The 22,917-nt window shown below is 35.4% G+C and overlaps 1 protein-coding gene across 1 annotated transcript in view; it reads right to left on the bottom strand.

The window, feature by feature from the left end:
• Positions 1–2,573: 2,573 nt before the first annotated feature.
• The window catches only part of ZFC3H1 (zinc finger C3H1-type containing), a 52,675-nt gene continuing 32,331 nt past the window's right edge, over positions 2,574–22,917 (bottom strand). Inside the window, exons 19-35 of the mRNA XM_046012681.1 lie at positions 21,965–22,066; positions 21,537–21,656; positions 20,525–20,708; positions 18,391–18,577; positions 16,837–17,025; positions 15,983–16,220; positions 13,193–13,298; positions 12,910–13,108; positions 12,266–12,360; positions 8,320–8,430; positions 7,941–8,045; positions 7,646–7,811; positions 6,472–6,572; positions 4,559–4,660; positions 3,882–3,921; positions 3,582–3,644; positions 2,574–3,452 (exon numbers count right to left, since the gene is read on the bottom strand). Of these exons, the coding sequence (XP_045868637.1) occupies positions 3,315–3,452; positions 3,582–3,644; positions 3,882–3,921; positions 4,559–4,660; positions 6,472–6,572; positions 7,646–7,811; positions 7,941–8,045; positions 8,320–8,430; positions 12,266–12,360; positions 12,910–13,108; positions 13,193–13,298; positions 15,983–16,220; positions 16,837–17,025; positions 18,391–18,577; positions 20,525–20,708; positions 21,537–21,656; positions 21,965–22,066 (2,246 nt within the window). The 3' untranslated portion in view covers positions 2,574–3,314. The remainder of the gene's footprint in view (positions 3,453–3,581; positions 3,645–3,881; positions 3,922–4,558; positions 4,661–6,471; positions 6,573–7,645; positions 7,812–7,940; positions 8,046–8,319; positions 8,431–12,265; positions 12,361–12,909; positions 13,109–13,192; positions 13,299–15,982; positions 16,221–16,836; positions 17,026–18,390; positions 18,578–20,524; positions 20,709–21,536; positions 21,657–21,964; positions 22,067–22,917) is intronic.

Raw genomic sequence — 22,917 nt, 5'->3', positions numbered from 1 at the left:
GACTAAGGAAATTATGATTTATCTGTGAACACATGACAGCTTTAAGCAAGAAGAGTGGCCCTGCTTTGTATTACAGCCACATGTTCCACTTTTTCAACAACCTTGAAAAATAAATATTTGAACTACAATCTTCAATAAAGTCTCTCTACATTTGTTGTCAGTCTTAATCACCTTTTGCTTGTCTGCTTAGTGCCTTTAGCTCTTAGATGTTGCACCTGGAGATTCTTGCTTGCTTTATGATGTAGGTTTATATGCCCTTTAATTGAAAGCAAACCGCCTTAGATAATCCAGTGACAACAACGTTACAAGGTCCACTTTCCGTTAAAAGGCAAATAGAAATATTAGGCTGTTCTCTAAAATGAAGGAAAACACATAAAAATACACCGCAATATGCCACACCACTTTCTTTACCAGAGATAAAACCCCAAAGTCTAAAATGCCTCTTTTGTATTTTCCCCCCAACCCCCCTGGTGGGAGTAAGGAAGTACAAAGAACTGCAGTTCTCAATGACTAACTTTTCCTCACTGTATGCCATGTCTCTGCCCAAAGACTTTAAGTCATACAGCATGTTAAATATCGTATTTATCCTACCACAGTACCTTCATCAACTTTAACCCCAAGTTTTAATATTCTAATTATTTTATGTTGAAAGCACTTAATTAAAAAACAGATAAAAATGAGTATGGAGGGATGACCAAAACATATACATATCACCTATAAGCAGTGCTTATTTTTTTTTTTCCCCCTGAGGTTAAAGTGGATTTGTATGATGACAGGCAGGTGACATAAGAGGGTATCTTAAAAGGAACAGAATTACTATAAAAGAGCTTCTTGATTTTATTTATGTAAAATACTTTTTTTTTTAAGTAAACTCCACCCCCAATGTGGGGATTGAACTCACAACCCTGAGATCAAGAGTCACATGCCAGGCACCCCAAGCTTCTTGATTTTAAGTATCAGTATAACATCAGTATAATACCAGTGTAACAACTACATATGCTAGGTCCTCTGCCTGCATGACTAAGCACAGTATGTGATGGTGACTCCTGGAGTTGTTATAGTGTATAGCCTGCATGGCAGGACCTTAGAGGTGATGCACCAAAGCATTCTTCACCACCACTTCCACCCCCCCAGGGAGAGAAAGTTAGAGAGAGAGAAGGGCAAAAGAAGAGGGAGAAAGAGAATAATAAGCAGGCTACTGGCCCACGGCAGAGCCTGACACAGGGCTTGATCCAATGATCCTGAGATCATGACCTGAGCCAAAATCAAGAGCTGGTCACTCAACTGACTGAGCTACCCAGGTGCCCCCAAAGTGTACTTTTCTTTTTCTTTTTTAGACAGAAAAAGAGACAGATAGAGAAAGAGCATGAGCAGGGGGGAAGAAAAGAAAGAGAGAAGCAGACTCCCCACTGAGCAGGGAGCCCAACACAGGGCTCAATCCCAGAACCCGGAGATCCTGACCTGAGCTGAAGGCAGATGCTTAACCAACTGAGTCACCCAGGTATCCGCAAAGTATTTTTTAAAAAAAGATGTAAAAATTACTGCTGATGAGTTGTTAATGCAACAAATGGTAAAGATTATACAAAAGTTCAAAACTCAGCATTGTCTAAAAAAAAAAAGCAAAACAAAAACCCAAAACCAAAAAACTATTGAGACACTTCAGCTAATATCGAAACTGTTATACCATGAGGAACAGACTGGAAGATTTTTTCTAATCACCTAACAATGGCTTTCAAATAATAGAGCAGGAAAAGCTTTCAAGGTTAAATAGTTAAATGCATAAAATGGAAGAATATAATCTTCTACCCAACTTCCTTTGGTTTTAGAGAAAAATCAATCAGCCTCTTTTTGATTTAATGAAAAACACTAGACAAGTGGGTTTCATTCCTGACCTCACCCAACAGCACTAACTCGCCAAATATGCACCATCTGGCAAGCACACAGTGGGGCCTCAAAACATGGTTTTATTTTGACTAAGCATTATACAAATGTACAAGATGTACAGATTTGCCTGCTCTTTCAAGGGGGTTGTGGCTCTTCCTCGAACAGTTAGACTGAATTGTGGCTATAACAACAGATTTGTGAAAGTTTCTGTGTGTGTGTGTGTGTGTGTGTAATTAACCAATTTTCTACCAAGTGCAAACCACAGACTAGAGACTAGGGAAAAAAAAGTGCAAGGTCTCCTTTATATTTGGTCACACTGATATTGAATATAAGAGAGCCTGTCACTAAGCAAATCATTCAAACTACAATTGGGAGATACTTTCTAAACACTGGGTCTTGCGAATGAGGAAACAGTAATGCAAATCTATGTGTTCACGGTCTTCAAAACAACAGAACCTATCCTGTCATGAATGAAAAAGTCACAAGACTGTTTCTATAGGAAAGCAGGTTAGATATAGTTACAGTGAAAATCTGGATCTCCTACTTCAACCCTTTCCCACCACAGTGTGAAAAGTGAATAAAGACAGCAACATTTTTTAGAAAGTTAACTTATATTAAAAATATTTTGTTTATAAACAATTTTAATACTACAAAGTAGTATTTCAATACAAAGCAGTTCAAATATTAACTGTTCTTTAAACTGTTAAACTTTATTATAAATTAAAATTTCTTTACAAAAAAATTGCACATAGTATTTGACCACTCTTAGGTTCTGATGCACTGGCATTTGCAATAGTTTCTTTAATCTTCAAGTTAAACAGTCTCGGCAAGGAGTCCAGAACGTAGAAAGGGCAATTAACAACCCTGTTAGAGCATTCAAGTGCAACTAGCAGACTTGTGGCCATGGCAGTTACACTTTCCTTAAGATGGACTGCTTAAGTTTTAAATCCTGAAATGAAGAATCTCAAAAGGTTTAAAGAAGAAGAACTAAAAGGGACTGCCTGCATTTTACTGTAAACACAGCCCTGGAAATTAAATCCCAAACAAGAATCTCTCAGGCATCAGAGAGTGTCAAGTGAATCAGGAATAGCACAACGTAAAGAAAGGGGAAAAGTAAAAAATAAAAACAAAAACAAAGCAAAATTAAAATAAATGTCAGTCACTTTGAGGAACTATACTTACGTACATGATGTTATGAGAATCTGGCAGGGCCCAGAAGTAGGCCAAACAGGAAGTTCATTTATCCAACCGAAGAGGGTCATGTTCATTGCTTCCGGTTTTGAGGATAGTATATTGTAGGGGACTTGATATGATCAGTAATGCTTGTCTGCCTTACGCAGACCTTAGCCAGGGATCAGCCTAATCTTGAAGGATCATTCAAATAATTTTGGCAATTATTATAAGGACTTAGAACTGACTGCACCCAGTGTTCAGTGATTCTTGCTTTCTGTTTTGTAACTGTTTAAATTTAAGAGCTCATTTAGGCTGACTCCAATCTCTTGGCACTTGGAAACTAGTTTTCTCAGGTTATCAGTTTTACCTCCTTCTGATGCTTCAAACAAGAGTTGCTGTAAAAGACAGGGAAGCACAGAAGTAAGACTTAGCTAGATTTTGAGCATTACCACATCAATGGATATGGCACATGCAGAAAATTTATAGGAAAACTTCAAGATGAAATAAAAGATGAAAAGCATTACATCTTTCCACAGTGATGCACAAAGAGGTAACTTCTGTAAGGCTCTCTGATATAAACGGTGGACCTATAAGATAGATATACACACAATTCCATCAGGAAACATGATGAAAAACACCTTTATAATCCTAATTATTTAACTGGGACCTCATAATATACAAAACAGGTTTTCAAGTTTCCAAACATTTAGAGTTCTTAGCATGTAAATATTTTTGTTTTAATCCCTTCAAACTGAGACGTCAACAAAAGGGGCCAAATAGTTTAAAAATAAAATGACCCATCTGATAAATCAATCATAGCTTACCTCTCTTTGTCCCTTTAGAACAATCTCAGCAGCAATGGCTCTAAGAAGAAAAAAGGAATATAGAAAAGGGAAAAGAAAAATTTATATATCTTTGAATGAAATGAGATACTACCACTGGCAGAATACTGACTGTGGGAATCTGAGTACAAAACTTCCTGAAAGTAACAGGCTAAACTTCCAAGGAGGGTAACCTATAGTGAAAAGAAAAATTCAACAATTTTTATCAACTTTACAAGAATTAAGCAGACCAGTGTTTTGAACATAGATAACGTTCATGAAAACTACTCATAATTACTAGTAAAAACACCTGACACTAATAATACCTTTAAAAGAAAGAAGACATCACACTATAAGAGGGGGAAAGTCCCCACATTTAAGAAAAAAGATGGTCTTAAAATGTGCATTATGATTTGTTTGATAACAATACTGTTATCTAAATGTTCTGCTTCAAAAAAATTAAAACTCCATCCACTCTGCTTTTAGAAGCAATTGCTAATGAGCATGCCCTTACTCTCAGGAGAAAAGCTCAGCAAGTGCCAAAAATAAATCTAAATTAGAGTAGAGATCTGTCCAGAAAAAAAAAAAAAAATAGATGTCATTTCAGATTTACCTGTCTGGAACAAACCTTACAAATAAAAGCAAAAGCTATAAAAACATGTACATGATTGCTGCATTACATTTTCCAGGTGGCCAGGCATGTTGGAATATTATATGTAAACATCTTGGCTTGAAGTTTCAGAATCTGAACATTGCTTTCTTCCCATTCATGTTGAAGTAGCCTGCAAAGTACATTCAGGAAAATGAACAAAGCATTGCAAGTGTAGGGAACCTCAAATGTGCTCTATGAGCAGAATGTCTGCTGAGGTTTAATTTTTGAACAGTTTAATTCCCTCAAGGCCATTCAGAAAGGGACTGTAGAATGCCTCTTATAAAAATTGCCCTGGGACAGGAATAGGCAAACTATCAAGATGCCCAGTCAAGGCCCATGCCACATTCAACAAACTAAAATAGGTCCGTATATTCCCATTAAAGCACTCACTCCATGTGCTTCCCACCCCACAAATTTTTGAAAATAATGACTTGATATGTTAATATAATTTCCTTGTATTTTTTTTTAACTAAACAGAGTAGATATAAATATGAAATGTTTCCTGGGTTAAAATGTAAGCACACTGACTAATTATTAAGTTCTCTATTCCGGGGGGGGTTGGGTGGGGAGAAAAGAATGATCACAGAGAAATAACTATCAGAACACAGAAGGAGAGCTATACCATCAAAACCAACAATTAAACAACTTGTATTCTTAAATGCCTATCCTAGTCATAATAGTCAAAATACGAGATTTTCAGTTTTTCAAGTTTTACCAAAAGTGATGATTTATTTATTTTTAAAGATTTTATTTATTTACTTGATAGGGAGAGAGCATGCTAGAGCACGAGACGGGGGAGGGGCAGATGGAGGGGAAGAAGGAGACTCCCTGCTCACAGGGCTCAATCCTAGGACCCTGAGATCATGACCTGAGCCAAAGGTAGATGTTTAACTGACTAAGCCACCCACGGGCCCCAAAGGTGATGCTCTGTAATAGAAATTTCCACATTAGCTTCTGCAGGCTGGAAAGCTTACTAAGAATTTTTGTTATGAAACTATTTTTGCCATAGCCTTAAGCCTTTCAATTTTTTCAATCTTGTGCCATTTTTCCACATACATGCTAAGCGGAATGTAAATAAAACACAAGGAAATACTTGATAAGTATTTTAGGTACCTTATGATCCACAAAACAAACATAAGACACAACTGATGCAGTGGGAGTGACTGCACAATTAGAAGCCAAAGCATTAGCACGGAGGGTACTGTTTTTAATTAAAATGCTCCATTCTTGAGGGTGAGAGTAAGTTTACTCTGTCACGGCAAAGAAATGCTCAGAAATATCCCTCTAATTCAATGTATGAAATCCCTAGATAAGTATTTCTCAAATATATTTGAGGGTTCAAGCTCAGGAATCTATATTTTATTTAATTAATTAACTGACTTTTAAAGTAGGCTCAATGCCCAACGCAGGGCTTGAACTCTTGATCTCTGAGGATCAAGAGTCACACACTCTACCAACTGAGCCAGCCAGGTGCCCCCAGGTATCTGTATTTTAAATGGGCATCCCAGGAGATTCTGATGCATAGTAATACTCGAGCGTAACTGATCCACATGAAGACAAGTCATAGTAACCAAAATGTATATAGTTAGCTGCTATCTCCATGAACACTTCATAAACCTTTTAAGTAATATTCCTTTGCTATATAAAACATGATCACTGCTTATAATGCATGTGCTAAGGACAGACGGTGTGTGCTTAGTAAATGCAGATGAACTTTACTTGAATTACATGCCCCTTATAACCTGCAGTTTTCTAAAATGACCAGATATTTATACTCCTACATGAACAACTGAATATTGCTCAACAACTCTGAAACTGAAGTAGTATGTATCAATGAGAAAAGGCTAAAAAACAGACAACTCTTATCAAGTTTAAGAATAATTTTCTATGAGGAGCTATATACTATTAGGCTGAGACCAAAAATAATTTTATTTTTCTTACCTCAGTGCAAGTCCAGAATTAGTTGGCATAATTGAGCAAAACCGTTCCAAGGTTTTGGAATGCTGAGTCTTTGGAACACAGCTCAAATAAAAGAAAATAACCTGTAAAGATTGGGGAGGGGGTGGAAATGAATGCAACAAAATGTGAAATCCAATTACCAAAGTGTTTTAATGAGAAAACCAAAATGGTCTTTAAGACATGAATGTATAAATTATAACAATGTATGATGCTGTGAGTTACAGTTCCTACCATTAATTATATTAGTGACTTTCCAAATATGAATTAGGTAATATGATCTAGTGATGACAGCCATCGACTGAGAACACTGGCAAGAAGCCAGGAGTCCGGGTTTACATTCCTGAGTCTACCTTTACTTGCTGTATAGCCAGGCAAGTCATAGGACTAATAATACCTGCCACATCTTGCTCATGGAATGCCCGTGTGTAAATGACTTAATGTCCATAATGTGGTTTGAGATCCTGGGATAAAGAATGGCATAGAAGTACAAAGCATAATTGGTTATCCCAAATAGCAACAAAACCATCCCACCAAAAAAGAAAATAAAATACATTTATGTTTTAGTCTACATGGAGCTTTAATAGGAGCTCTTAGCCTATATTGCACTGAATGAGAAGTGTCTCTGAAAATAAACGAAACCAAACCTGTGCTTCCCTTCCTGTAAGAAAATAACCTTATAAATATATTAGTCATATTCTACTATTAAAAATCTAAACTGTGTAATTTCAGCTTTCTTGTGCCCTATGTATAGCTAATATTCACTTGACAAAATAGTAACCAAAAGAAATAGCTACACTCTACATTATGGAATTTTTCATTGAGTAAAATTTCCAACTAATCAAGAAAAACATTACTGATACTATAATTACTTCTTTCGATCTTTCTTCTTTAATGTCTTAAACCTTAACATCTCTTCAACTTTACTTTAACGTTAAATATTCTTAAATATAATAATCAATATGCACATTTTATCTTAACTTAAAGGGCTCTGTTCCTAGATTTAAGTCCCAAGTAGGAAACATGGTCAAGAATAACATTAGATGCTACAAAAGTGGTCCTAAGAAAAGCTCTCTTGATATAAAACAATAGTTTTGCCGTCATTTTTTAAGTCCCTTTCTTCTGCAAATATCAAAAGAAGAAAAGTTTAAGTTCTTACCCTATTATGAAATTCATAGTTGGACCAGTAATCAGCACTGCTAAAAGGAATGGGGTATCGGGCAGGGACTGTAACCAAACATCTGTTCACTAAATCAGTAAAAAATTTGAATTCTTGGACTTTGTTTCTGGATCCAGCAGCTCTATTATTGGCAAAGACAAGATAACTGCCAAAAGAAAAATATTGTAACTTAGAATAATTGAGGCACTGTTTTTCTCCGAAAGCTGATCACCCCTTTCCCCCACCATATCCCTTTATTCCAAATCCCATTCTTATTAAGAGGAACTAAACTTACTCCATCCAAATCTTCTGCACTATATCAGATCTCATGGCCACCCCTAATGCTGCCTCATATGCCTCCACTGTCTCTTTAATACTTGATTGAAGAGGATGACAAAGGCTGTTTAAAAAATGAAGGAAAACATTGTATGTCTACAGCTCAATTCAATTAAGTAAAGGAATGACAAAGTATTATTTTAAACATTACACATATTATTACAATGGAATCCTTCTTTTGAGGTTTCTTCTTTAATAATGTATAAACCTTAGCATCCCTTCAATTTTGCTTCAATGACTTTAACATCAAATTAGTTTTAATATAGTTTAACTCAGTAATAAATAATAAATACAAGTCTAATATGCAGTATTTCTCTCCACAGTAGATAATGTCTCACCAGTAAATCAGCCACAAATAAGGAACTTGGTAGTTGAACATCTCATCATCAAAATTCCCTTTACATAAACGGGCTGGAATGTCAAGTGGTCCCGGTATATTTAAAAGATACCTGAAAACAAAACAAAACAAAACAAAACAAAAACCCTCTGTTTGAAATTATGTCTTTTTTTTTTTTTAAAGATTTTATTTATTTATTTGACACAGAGAGATCACAAGTAGGCAGAGAGGCAGGCAGAGAGAGAGAGGAGGAAGCAGGGTCCCTGCGGAGCAGAGAGCCCGATGCGGGGCTCTGAAATTATGTCTTTGCACACATGGATTACTAATACTTAAGAAAAACAAAACAAAACAAAACAAAACAAAACAAAAACACCTCTGCTTCAACTTAAATGTTTTTTAAATATTTTGAGTCTTGAGACTTTGTGTTCACATGTATACCATACTGCTTTGGTCACATCTCTAGCATCACACAGTCTATTCTTTTATACCTACATGAGTAACTCCTTTTCAAAAATGAATTTATTCTACCCCCCAAATTAAACAAACACCATAATCATCTAATTAAACCTAATTAAAAACAGAGAACACCAAAAGGGATTACCATGTCTCTAAAACTTTCTCACAATATCTATACTTTCTTGCAAAAAGAAAGAAAATTATTCTTTAAGAGCATGACGAAACTTGACATCTGAAAACAATCTCTTTCTCATATACATACATAACATACATACCATTATAGTTCTCATTTTAGATATGCTATCGAAGTATATTCTGTAACATACTGGTCCACAGGCACTTGTCGTAAGAGGTCCATGATCAAATAAGATTGAGAAATACTGAAAATTACAGCTCTCTCTTAAAAAGCCACAGGGTATTTAATAGGATATTAAAGGCTCTATGAAGTCAATCAGTAAAGAAATCTATTTGACTCTCACTAATTAAGATTTCTCCCTAATATATCTGATTTTGTGTGTACAACATTTACTAACATCTGCAGGAACCATGAGTTAATCACTTAACTTCTAAAGATACTAGATTTGTCACCTGCAAAATGACCTAAGAGATGACTTCAAATCTATGAAGGACTCCATCCCTACGCTAACTTCAGTAAAATGAACAAAATCCCGAAGTTAACTTTTGTAGCTATCTGCTAAAATTCGAATTGACTTGAAATGCATGAAAATTACCTTATCTAGTTTTCTTTTTTTTTTTTTAAAGATATATTTATTTATTTGACAGAGAGAGAATGCGAGGGGGCAAGAAGGAGTAGAGGGAGGGAGAGAAGTAGACTCTACCCTACAGGTAGAGCTTGACGCAGAACTCCATCTCACAACCCAGAGTCAGACATTCTAACCACTGACACACCCATACGCCTCCTCTCTGTCCTTAGAGTAAATGTTACACAGGAAATGACAGAATCCAACTCTAGGTAAATATTACAATACATACAAGGTTCTAAGCATTTTGCTTTACAGTTTCTACTTATGAAGTTGAAAAAAAAATTTTTTTTGACCCTAGTAAGAACACTAACCAGCACCATTAATAAACTTTGGCTATATTTATAAATTTTAAAAAATTATGTATCAATAAGAAATACGACAATGCTAAAAACTCTCTCACCTATCGCCATTCTTCTAATAAGTGACAAAAAAAAATTTCCTAAATTAACAGAAAAAGCACACTCTGTATGAATAAAGTCTTCAGTATTGTCTAAATAAACTAAGCACAAGATACTCTCTTTTTGTCAACTCAGTATACTGTGAATTATAACTATTCCCATGAAAATCTGAATAAAGCAGGGACTTAGTAAACAATGAGTAGATTATACGGAGGCACCCCATTTCCAAATTTTGACTGACAGTTATTTAGTCTGCTTCATTAAGCTGACATCAAGAAGACCTGAAGATCTTTGATTAGTTACCACAGTAGAAACTGGCAGCATCTTTTAAGCTAAACCAATTACCTCCATACCCAAGGGACGATCAGAACCAGCAAGTCTGTAAAAAGGTCAGCTTTGGATCTGTCCTATGCCTAAGTTTGGGACATTAAAGCACTCTAATTTAAACAGGGACAAAGTCAGCATGGGGAAGCTGAACAATCTCTAAGTTTCTTATATAATAGTTTAATTCTTCTTCATTATTTGTATTTTAAATTGTTCTTTTGTAATTAACTTTAAGGTATTAACCAAGATGTTAGAGAGCAGAAAGAATTTCAGAAACAGTACTAAAATCACTATGTCAATACACTGGTTATCATTAAGGAAAGACATAAAGACTCAAGTCTAGGAAAAAACAGTGATCCCAACTTTTGCCAAATCTCAACTAAAACTGGAATGTTTGTAAAATATCCTAGGGTAGATGGATTACCAAATTAACAGAATGTGAATTACTTCTGTTTTTATGTAACACTGCTACACTGTGGGGTAGGCAGAGGGAGCACCTAAATTAAGAAAAATATTTCTAAATATTAGACTTGCATATATAAAACCAAAATGTTATCTATACTATTTTCTACAGTAAAAATTTTCGGGAGATATTCAGCCTAGGCCATTCTTTTTTTTTTTTTTTCTTCTTCAATTTTTATAGAAGATTTTATTTACTTATTTGAGAGAGAATCAAGGAGCAAGAGAGAGCATCAGCGGGGGGAGGAGCAGAGGGAGAGGCAGAACGCCCACGGAGCAGGGAACCTGAATCGGGGCTCAATCCCCTCCAGGATCATGACCTGAGCCAAAGGCAGATGCTTAACAGAGACTGAGTCACCCAGGTGCCCCAGGGCCTTCCTTCTACTAGTTCTTCCTAACATAAAAAAGTAAAGTATGTAATGATAAAGTTTTTTCCTTTTGATGCTGTTTTACTTGGAATCAGCAGACTAAGCCTATTTTTATAAATAAGGTCTGTGGGGGTTTTTTTGTTTTGTTTTGAATAAATAAGGTTTTATTAGAATACAGCCATGCTCATTCATTTGTATGTTGTCTCTGGCTACTTTCTTCCTAAAACAGCATAGGTGATGGTTAGTGATAGACCATATGGCTTGCAAGCCTAAAAGATTTACTATCTGAAAGACTTTGCTGATGCCTAGAGAGAGATGGGAAGAAGAAAAAAGAACCCCCCCTCCCCGCCCAAATAATTCTTTACGACTTCCTGTGGCCTCTTGTTGTTCTCTTGTTAGAGTAAGAACTCACAACCAAACAAGCAAAGGCAGTAAACACAGAGCTTTACATAAGTAACTGAAAAATGATGCTTGAAAACGTCTCACTCTGTATTTCAGAGGCTAGAGTGGTTCTCTTTAGACTTAAAAAAGGTAAAAGGTATATTATTTACATCCATTTGAGGTCAACAATCAAATTAAAATTCTTTTTTTTCAAAACTCACTTGAGATTGTCTCAGATAATTCATTGCTATAGTATTAAGTGCTAAAATTAACAATAACAATGAATTAAAAGCAGAATGAGTCATCATGATGTTAATATAAGCCTTCGTCAGTGTCTTTAATCCAAAGAATGCAAAGCATATTACATCTTTTCTGTTTTTATTCAGTTCTACTGCCCTCATAACAGTTCTGTAAGAGTGTTCAAGTATTTTTTTTAGATTAGTCTAAAATGTAATCATCCCACCAAAAAAAAAATCCATAATCTTTCCACCAAACTATATTGTCCCTTTCTTCTATAAAATCAAGAGTTCAGTGCTCGCTTCGGCAGCACATATACTAAAATCAAGAGTTCAGGGGCGCCTGGGTGGCTCAGTCGTTGGGCATCTGCCTTCAGCTCAGGTCATGATCCCAGGGTCTTAGAATCGAGCCCCAGGTTGGGCTCCCTACTTGGCAGGAAGCCTGCTTCTCCCTCTCCCACTCTCCCTGCTTGTGTTCCCTTTCTCGCTGTGTCTCTCTCTGTCAAATAAATAAATAAAATCTTTAAAAAAAAAAAAAAATCAAGAGTTCAACAAACTTACCGAAACAGATCCAAGTTACTATACTTCTCAAACCCAGGTTTAAAGAAGGATGCAATAAATTTCCGCAAAAATGGAAGAAGATTATCTCCTTGATTCTATTTCAAAAAGAGAAAGTAAGGATACACATTAATGTGACTTACAGTGTTTAATTAAATCTTTCAAGGGAGGAAAAAGCCCTTAACTGCCCCTACTGATTAGATTAAGTTTCTCAAATAGATGGGGGTAGAGATGACTTCTATATTCTGATCTCCAATTAAATCCAATCAACCATTAAACAGCTTAACACCCAATATGCCACATCCACCAACTGTCCAATAAGCTTCTATTACATGTTTAGCACTGGTTGTTAGGTGTGTTGGGGGCTCTAAATCTGATTAAGACATGGTCCTAGCCCTCACAAAGTCCTTATTACAGTATATAAAGCAGCTACAAATAAAACTACAAAGCCACAGAATAAGTACAATGGTAGAACTATGCACAGAGTATTTCTAGCAAATAGAGAAGGAATACCTAACACAGTCTCCAAAGGGAAAAAGACTAGGAAAAGCTTCCTAGAGAGGCTGATGCCTGAAACATCGTGAAGAATGAGTAAGAAAATGTGAAACACAAAAAAATATTTAAGAATTATGAGGGTTTTTTTTTACCTGTAAGATGAAGAATTTGCACATATGATAAAAAACCTCTGCATTCTGAGGATTTCTTTCAAATGCGGTAAGCCACACTGCCCTGGCTTTGTCATGCTGATTTGTTTGCAAATATAAAGCAACAAGGGCTTCCAACAATTGGCAGTTCATGGGACAGGTTTCCAATAAACATTTACAAAGTTCCACTGCAGTTTCGTACCTTAGTAAGAGAAAAGCATGTCTAAACACATGAGAAAAAAATCATTTTTAACACAAGGTTAACTGCTTGCCAATTAAGTTTTACCTCTCTAGAAGCTGGTGCAGAGCAATCATGTTTGTGTAAAGTGGAACGCAGACCTCTACTCTCTCCTCAACAGTAAGGCTCTCATCTGTGCAAGCTTTCACCGCATCTATCGAAAAACATCACAGTAACAGAAATCAAACATAAAACGAATTATGTGACTATGTTATTTCAACTCTAAGAGACCAATGAAATATGGTGGCCTACCCTTTTCTTTTGCCTGACCATCATCTTACTATCTTTACTGAACTCCTCTTGGCTTATTACCCGAAGGAGGTATTTTCAGGTTCTCTCCAAACTCCCTAAAACTTAATCTCTTACCTTCACATTACCAGTAATAAAACCATGCTATGTAAGCTCTCGCATGGATCAGTATTTTCACTTAAAAAGTGTCTCTGCATATACCTAAATGCCTTAAAAATGATCTCAAAGAAGAAAATCAATGAATTCTCTTCATCTTTCTTTGATCCAATTCAAGAGGCCCTGCTTTCTGTTCTACAGCCATTTAAATGTCTCCTCCTAAACTAGATCTTTCATTACTCCTTCAAAACACTCTTTTCCCCTTGTAAAATCCCCACTCTGCATCTCAGAAAGTGGGCCGCTGTTGCACTACACAACTGTCACCGTGTTCTTCTTGCTCAGCAGTATCAAGATTGCCCAGATTTACAGAGTTTAAAAGTGAATGTCATTCTGAAACTGTACTTGACGTTCACTTATAAAAATCATCTAAATAAACCTAAAGGCCCAGGTCTCCATTTATTTGATTAGCATTTGATAATGTTATTGTTCTTCATTTACATGTCCTCTTGGTCTCATTCACTGACTCCTCTCTTTCAACTTCTTACTGCTATACTCTTAAATGTCTGTTTCCTCAGAGAAAATATCTCACTGTTTCAACTATGGAATAATTGCAAAAGCACATTAAAAACTGTAAAGCATTTTTTAATACAGTAACTCCTATGTTAGTAATTTTCCAATCATTTCTTTTTTTTTTTTTTTAAGATTTTTTTATTTATTTGACAGAGAGAGAGAGACATAGAGAGAGCACAAGCAGGGGTAGTGGGAGAGGGAGAAGCAGGCCTCCCACCAAGCAGAGAGCCTGACGTGGGGCTCGATCCCAGCACCCTGGGATCACGACCTGAGTCAGAGGCAGACGCCTAGCAACTGAGCCATCCAGGCGCCCCTCCAATCATTTCTCTATCCATAATCACCCACTTAAGGTCCAAGGTCCACTTATTTCCTCTGCAAACAAGCATTTCCACTTGGATGACCAATTACCACAAATACTACTCCTACTACCAAAATCAATCTTCCCAAATCTACTTGTGTTCTATCCATACACTTTCTTTTTCCAAGTCTCAAAACCCTGAAATCATCTTTGACTATTTCTTCTCTTCTTCCCTGACATTTAATCAGTCCCCACATCTCTACGAACTCCAAATAGTTCCAATAAATAGTCCCTCTTTCCTGATTACTTTTTTTGTGCTTCACTTTTGGCCATCAGCTTCTGGCTGTTTTCATACCTTTGTGATCATTCCTCTTCAGCATGTTCTCCCTTTCTTCAAGAACCACCATCAACAAGTCTACCACACTTACAAAGTTCTTGAAAATCTGGTATCATTCTACTTACCAAGCTTAATTCCTACTATTCTCCAGCATAAACTCTAACTTTGGTAAGGACTCTCCCTTCTCCTAATCTCCCCAAGTCCACTGCACCAATTCCTATGTTGCTTTTTGTTTACTTAGCTCCTCTATTAGGAATATCCTTCTTTTCCTTCCTTTCTTCACTGGTTTATTCAATACATATTTACTAAGCTCTTAGTATGCTGCCAGACATTATAGGTCCTTGGGACATACAGGCATAAGAAAGACAAGGATTCCATCTTTTTTTTTTTAAGATATATTTATTTATTTATTTGACAGAGAGATCACAAGTAGGCAGAGGCAGACAGAGAGAGAGGGGGAAGCAGGTTCCCTACTGAGCAGAGAGCCTTACACGGGGCATGATCCCAGGACCCTGAGACCATGACCTGAGCCAAAGGCAGAGGCTTAACCCACTGAGCCACCCAGGTGCCCCCAGGATTCCATCTTTAAGCAAGCCAAATATGTCACATCAGAGTCAAGCTTCAAAGTCCAGCTCCAAGTCCTAATTCTTCTATGAAGAATTCCTTCATCATGCCAACCTACAATAACCTCTTCCTTTGAGTTTATGACCTACAATATAATTCTATAAATCACAGATCTTTGTTTCTTCTATAAGCACAGAATTTAGACTATATACCAATACAGTTACATGGTCTCATAATTTAATAATTATATCAAATGTATAGATTTTATCTTCTGACTAGGCTATATACTTCCTACTAGGAGAAAATAGGCTTTACACCTTACTGTTTTCTAGTTACTAGAAAAGATAAGATATAATCTTTTAATGTTCAGCTTGATAGACTGCTTTAAAAAAAACTACCTGGTTCTCTAATTCAATCAACTCATTAAACCTATATATATAATCTCTATTACCTACATATTTAGCTGGTATCTTTTACCATAATCAGAAAAATTATGTAATGCAGCACAGTTCCTGGATTTTATATATGCCAAGCGTCTAATAACTTATAGGACTCAATTCCTAATCATCATCTTTTCTGATCCTTAATCTTCTAAGCACTTACGTAAGAATGTGTGAAACTACAACTTGCAATATATACATACAGATTTGTTTCATTTAATTATGAAGACTCATAGTAAGGGATAAGTTGATGTTCTAAATAACTTATAAACATTTACACTTACCTTCAAAAACTGCTAACAACATGTCAGGATTAGTCTTTACATCTTGAACTGCTTGCCATGGCATTACAAATGATTCTGTGTTGACAATTCTTGAAGGATTGGCATTAGATGGATCATAAAATTTTGAAGGGAGAACGTTGAATTCAATAAGATGTACGTAGGCCAGCCATGCCAAACATCGATCACTTGTTTTAAGGTATTCAGCTACTATTCCACTATTAGCTGATTTCAAAGCATTCTAGGTAAAATGAAAAAATAATCTGTCTTTTTAAAAATAATGACTCCTATTTCTCATAAGATTCAAATGTGAAGGCAAAGAAGAATACAAACTTCCTATTTCTTTGGAGTGGTTCTTAAATACCTAAGTCAAAATAGTGACAGTCGACTGTTTTTTTAATAAAAAAAATTCGACATGTCAATACCAGATTTTTACTGTGCTAAGATTTATGATATAATTTGTAAAAAAAAAATCAGCTTATTTGTAAATTTTAAGTGTCCTGACATTCAAAATCTAGTACGATAAAAAGAAAAGAGTGAAACAAACAAAAAAAAGGCCCCGATACCCTCAGAGGAGATTTTCAGTATGGATTATTTTCCCATATGTCTGAATATTGAAGTTTATTCTGGTGGGTACTTAACATACGTTATTTTCATTTAAACCTCATGAACACTCTTAAAAACGTATTATCTTCACTAAGCAAATGAAAAAGTCATAAACTTATCCAACTTACTAGTAAATGACAAAACAAGGATTCAAATCTAGTCTGTGTTCTTATTAAACAATGCTAACCTATAGTGTTTTAGACCTTTAAAAAACTCTCAACGTGTAACTAAATGCTGTAACAAATGTTTACCTGTAAAACTGCAAGTGCACTCTGGCATCTTCCAGTAAATATGTGGAGCTGAACTCTAAACAAGAGGGCCTCTAAGAGCTGAAAGGACAGAATATCTGAGGCTTCCTGCTTGGCTGCTCCCATCAGAAACTCCACCATTCTTTCACATACGTAATCCTTCTCTTCAAAGGTGCTTTCTAGGTGGAGAAACTGCCCAAAGAGGTTTCATATAATTATATTTCATAAAAACAAACTGTAAAGCTACAGATTTTCCACATTTCATTAAATGTTTTATTAAATCTTCAATTTCTGCAAAAAGGATAATTATAAATATGTATAAACCCATCTTCCTGGGGCATCTGTCTGGTGCCTCAGTCCCACAGAGCATGAGACTCTTGATCTTGGGGTCATGAGTTCAAACCCCATGTTGGGCACAGAGCTCACTTAAAACAACAACACACATCTTCCAGTACTATAACCTGTATTTCCCTTTCTACAAGTTGGAAAATAGAAGCTAAAATAATACAGATGTATTCTTAGAATAACCCTGAAGCAATTTCATCTCTCCTTTCCTTGAATCATCAAGTAAATGGCAGTAAGACCACGACAGATTTTCTAAAGTTCATGTTTATGATCACATACAATTTATATTGTTTAGGTGTACGAACATATACAAATTAGATATATGTGGCAAAACAAAAGGGCCTAAGAAATTAAGAGGTCCTTTATAGACCAAACAACTTTGAGGAAAGACATTATACCCTATAAAATCTTCTGAGGATCATTGGCATTAACTATGGCACAAGGCTCCAGGTAAAAAATCAAGCATCTTTCACTTCCATACCTGAGTTAGGAGAGTAAGAGAGTGGTAAGTTCATTCAGTAAAGAACACCATGTTATCCAAATCTATCTGTTCTGAATTTCAGTTAGCAAGTAAATGATGGATCTGACAGTAACAGATTAGCTAAATCTTATGGTTGTTGAGTTTGGCTGGCAAAAATTCAGATATTAATGAATACTTGTTTTCCAAGTGGATTAATTATAATTTTATGTTTAAGCATGGGTAGGAAACACCCCATTGTCTCATAAAATAAAGAAGAAACGATTTTTTTAACCAAATCTTTGTATCTTGGCAAGTTCAATATTAGTATGAATTACAGATTATTTTCTTAAGTAATGAGAACAGATAATAAAAACATTTCTCAACATTCATGAAAATGTTATATAAACGTAAGAAAATTTTTTGAAGAATTCTTTTCATGTGCTTTACAAGAAACAATTCACTTAACTTTCGTGCAAACTTTGAAACTGCCTCTGAGTAGGTAAGTGTAGAATGTTTTAAAATGTTTATAAAGTTAACAAGAAAATTTACTTCTTCACTAAATATTTTCTTATTTATTCTAAATTTAATCCTGACCCAGGAGTGGTTTTGAGGTTATGAGACAATGAAAAATTATTATATCTATGTACAAATTAAGCATATGACTTAAGCTACATATCAATATTTAAGATGATCCAAAGAATTATAAACACACACATACACACACACAGAACTATGTTATCTTTTCTACTCACAGTCCAAAAACTTTGATAATCGGGAGCATATTCAACAGCTGTTTCACACATTTCCTGCACCTCTTCCTTGGTTCCTCTTTTTGAAAATAATCTGAGGTAATGGCACCAAATCTCTGGATTATCTTTGTTGTTTTCCAAAGCTCGAGCCAGAACATTTAAAGCAGAATCCAAGGACTCTGAACATAGCCTATATGTTTAAAAGAAGAAACAAGAACAATTTTTTTTTAAATGTTTTAAAATACTCTTAAATCAGGCTGATCTAATGAATCCATCTTAAAGTTTCATTTCTACTGGAACCTACTGAGGAGCTAGAATCGCCTATGGCAAAAATAGATTAGGATTTTAAATCACATCAGTCCATAAAGGGTCCTAATTTCCCATAGACCTCACAATTCCTTTTTAAGTTGATATTCAGTGAGCATTTACCAGATAAAAACACAATGTTATAACACCCTAGATTATCAACTTCAAATGCACTTTATGTCCATATTCAGCAATACCTTTTACGAGTTACACTTGTCTGGGAATGGGAAAAGTTAAACAATTCCCCCTCAAGGCCAGCTACTGCCAGCACAAAATATCAAAGCTTTCAATGTAACAGTTTTTTCAACGGTCAAAAGCTTGCTATCTCTTGAAGAAGATAATTGTCTCTCATGATCCTATTCATAAAATAATACAGTTCTTTTGGCCTTCACTCAGTAAATGAGTCAGAAAAGAAAACAGTGTAACTTATCCCACATGGAAATGACACACAAGGCAAGTTAAATGAGCACCATACTCAGGTATGTGTGATATATTAGCATTCTGTATGCTGCCTTACTGAAAAAGCTTTTATACCAAGTTTTAAGACAGACATTCAGAAGGCCTTTTTTTTTTTTTTTTAAGATTTTTTATTTATTTATTTGACACAGAGAGAGAGATCACAAGTAGGCAGAGAGGCAGGCAGAGAGACAGGAGGAAGTAGGCTCCCTGCTGAGCAAAGAGCCCCATGCGGGGGCTCGATCCCAGGACCCTGAGATCATGACCTGAGCTGAAGGCAGAGGCTTAACCCGCTGAGCCACCCAGGCGTCCCCTCAGAAGGCCTTTTTAAAGATTAAATTATAATTTTAAAACATAGTAATAAAAGGTTATTCCTAGTAATAAAAGATTATTCCTGCTAATACTATCAAAAAGTAGGAGTCAGAAAATGCAATAGATTAGTGAGAAAAATTACTATTTACTTTATTTATTTATTTTAAATATTTTATTTATTTGACAGAGAGAAATCACAACTAGGCAGAGAGAGAGGAGGAAGCAGGCTCCCTGCAGAGGAGAGAGCCCGACGTGGGGCTTGATCCCAGGACCCTGGGATCATTACCTGAGCCGAAGGCAGAGGTTTTAACCCACTGAGCCACCCAGGCACCCCTACTATTTACTTTATTTGAAGGCACATAATATAATACCACCCACAGAAGAAAAGTCAATTCATCAGAATTTAGATATTCCTATACAAGCTTTAAATCTCTAAATAAAAAAACTAGCATATTATTTAAGTTGTTCTATTGTGATTTTATCATAATTTTAAGAGACTAACTACCGGGGCACTTGGGTGGCATAGCCGGTTGACTAGCTGACTCTTGGTTTCAGCTCAGGTCATGACCTTGGTGTCATGAGATCAAGCCTTGTGTGGGGCTCTGTGCTCAGCTCCGAGTCTGCTTGGGACTCTCTCTCTCTCTCCCTTTGCTCCTTCTCCAGGTGTGCTTGCACACATGTGTCCTCTCTCTCTCCAAGAATAAATAAATAAATCGTAAAAAAAAAAAAAAAAAATGCTACTATTAAAACCTGCCTTTTAAAAAGAAAAACCAATAATCAACCTTTATACCACCAGAATTTACTGTTTTAACTAATCCTACTTTGAAATAAGAGCCTACTAGAGTTAAAAACTGAGGCTAATTTATTACTCACACACTGAGCCATGCAAACAAGATTTAGAGTTTTTCTACTAGCTTTTAAACAATAAAGTGCTATTGGCTTTGTCAAAAACAAAGACTTCATTGATACCATGATGGAAACGTGATTACCATAGATGAAACAAACTTCAAACATAAAAATATAAATGTACAACAGATGACACAAAGATTAGAAGTAGACTTACCCCTCATTTTGATTCAAGTACTTGTACGCAAGCTTGAGCCAAAGTTGTACATGAGAAGGATTTTCAAGCACGCTTGCTTCTAAATTAGCAATGTCATCAGTCTCATTTGTAAAGTATCTAACATCGTCTGGAGTGACAACCGTATCTAAAGCTGGAACATTTATTCGGTCCTCTGGCTGGAAGGCTGGAAGGAAAAGTATAATTAGCTTTATACTTTCTCTTATCCACAGACCAAGAAAAAAAACAACTGGCTTCGTCTTTAAAATAACCTAAAAATGTAAAGATTCAAAATAAACACATCAGCTCATAGCTTTAAAGTAGACTGTAATATAATTTACAAACTGGACACTTTTAAAAGTGAAAGGGGTGTTATTAAAAACTACACCAGGATAACAAATATAAACTAGGATTCTGCTGGGCAAACCAGAAATATGGTCTCCCTACTTCAAAGGTAAGTGGCTTCACCTAATAATTCACATTCACTAAATAGTAAAACAAACAAAATTATCATTTATGAAGATAATTTATTCCACTATACTTAGAGAAAAAGTACTATATTACTGTAAATAAGCTCATGGGATCATGTATCTATTAGATATCAAATCCACAAACAGTGAACAAATTTTGCAAACTTTAATAAATAACACAAATTTACAATAATATAAGATGTGCTTGACAATACAGAACTCATTCATATTTACTTTGTTCATTATTTATTCATTCTGTGAGCCTATTGCATGTTAGAAAGCACAGGCTCAAAAACAAAATAAAATACTACACCTGCCCTCAAGGACACAGGCCAGGCAATGGGCAATCCTGCACAACGAGGAACTGCGTTAAATGCCAAATGGCATCACTGTTCTAAAAAAAAGAAGAAAACAAAACAGAACAAAAAACAAAACAAAACAAAACAAAAAGCCCAAACTGGCAGATACACCAAAAAATTAGTACTGTGTTAGACAAAGATGGAACACCACAATGTAATGATTCAAGGTCTTAAATTACTTCTTACCATACTTAATTGGTCCTGTAGACTGTTCCTCATCACTACTGAAGCTATTCTCTGAAACAGGTTTCCTCCAAAACTTTGGCTTCCACTTTCTTTTATCTTTGTAGGTTGTAAATGGAGGTGCTAAAGTAGATAGGAGAAGATTATTACCTGAAATAACTAGTTTTTTATAGCTTAAAAGGGTACCCAAACAATACTCAAAACGAGCTAAAATTATTCTGTTAGTCAGAAATGACATACATATGTATTTTCTGCCCTACAGAAAGAGATGGTTATTCTACTCTGTGAGCATGTTACATACATATATACACATATGTATTTATTTTGGAAAACATCAGAAAATTTGCTATCATAAAGAAACTGCAAGGTCCTGTGTGTGTGTGCGCACGCGCGTGCACGAGAGAGAGAGAGAGAGAGAGAGACTGACTCACTATGGCCTTTACTTTCGTTGATATTGCTAACAAGGAGAACAGCCATCTGGTCCATTGACATTCGATCTTTATTTACTCCAAAAAGTTTCTCAACATATTTTTCTGAAATTAGAAGAATATTATCTTTATAAAAAGCATAAAAAGTATGGATTACAGAGACAAAGTCAATTAAAAAATAGAAAGAGAAGAGTAATTTAAAAATTAAAAGTATATGTTACCAGTCAAAAAACATATATGCCTCCTAAAAGGCAAGGCTTTCATTACCTTAACTGCTATGGCAAATCTTACCACATCATGCACCCAAGTTGGGCTCAAAAAAAAAAAAAAAAAAAAGTATTTACTGAAACAAACCAAACAAGTAAGTGAAAATTAAAGTCCCAAATTGAGAAGGACTACACAGATTCGGTGACTTCATGATCACTCTGGGTTGTGGTTAACACTAAATTTAATAAACATCAATTCCTTTACTTCTAAAATACTTGCAGTTTAAGGTTGAATATTTGGTAATAAATCTAAAGAAAACCTTAACAGTATTTACTTACAATGCCACAAAAATCTATGCTTTTTGTAATATCAATGTGTATAAAGTCTTTTTTATTTCTTTGTAGAATTTGAAACCACAATTTCCAATCCTTCTCTATTTATTAAAACAACAATGAATAAAAACAGGGCTCTACTTAAAAATCATTAATAAGATTGTTATACAAGTATGTTACTATATTCCTCTAAATAAACTGAACTATTTAGATGAGCTCTGTCCAAAGAACTTCACACAACAATGGAATATCTTCTATCTGCACTATCCTATTGGTAAGCACTTAACCACTAATGAGCTATTGAGCTCAAAAGCAGCTATCAAGCACCTAAAATGTGGCTACGGCAACTAATTTGTATTTGAAAAGCAAGATACGGCTAGTGACTACTGTATTAGAGCAAATCTGGATAAAATGCCA

The sequence above is a fragment of the Meles meles genome, chromosome 7, assembly GCF_922984935.1.
Source record: "Meles meles chromosome 7, mMelMel3.1 paternal haplotype, whole genome shotgun sequence".
NCBI lineage: Eukaryota > Metazoa > Chordata > Mammalia > Carnivora > Mustelidae > Meles > Meles meles.
Note: the sequence above shows the minus strand (reverse complement) of the source record. Positions and strands in the feature narration are given on the sequence as shown.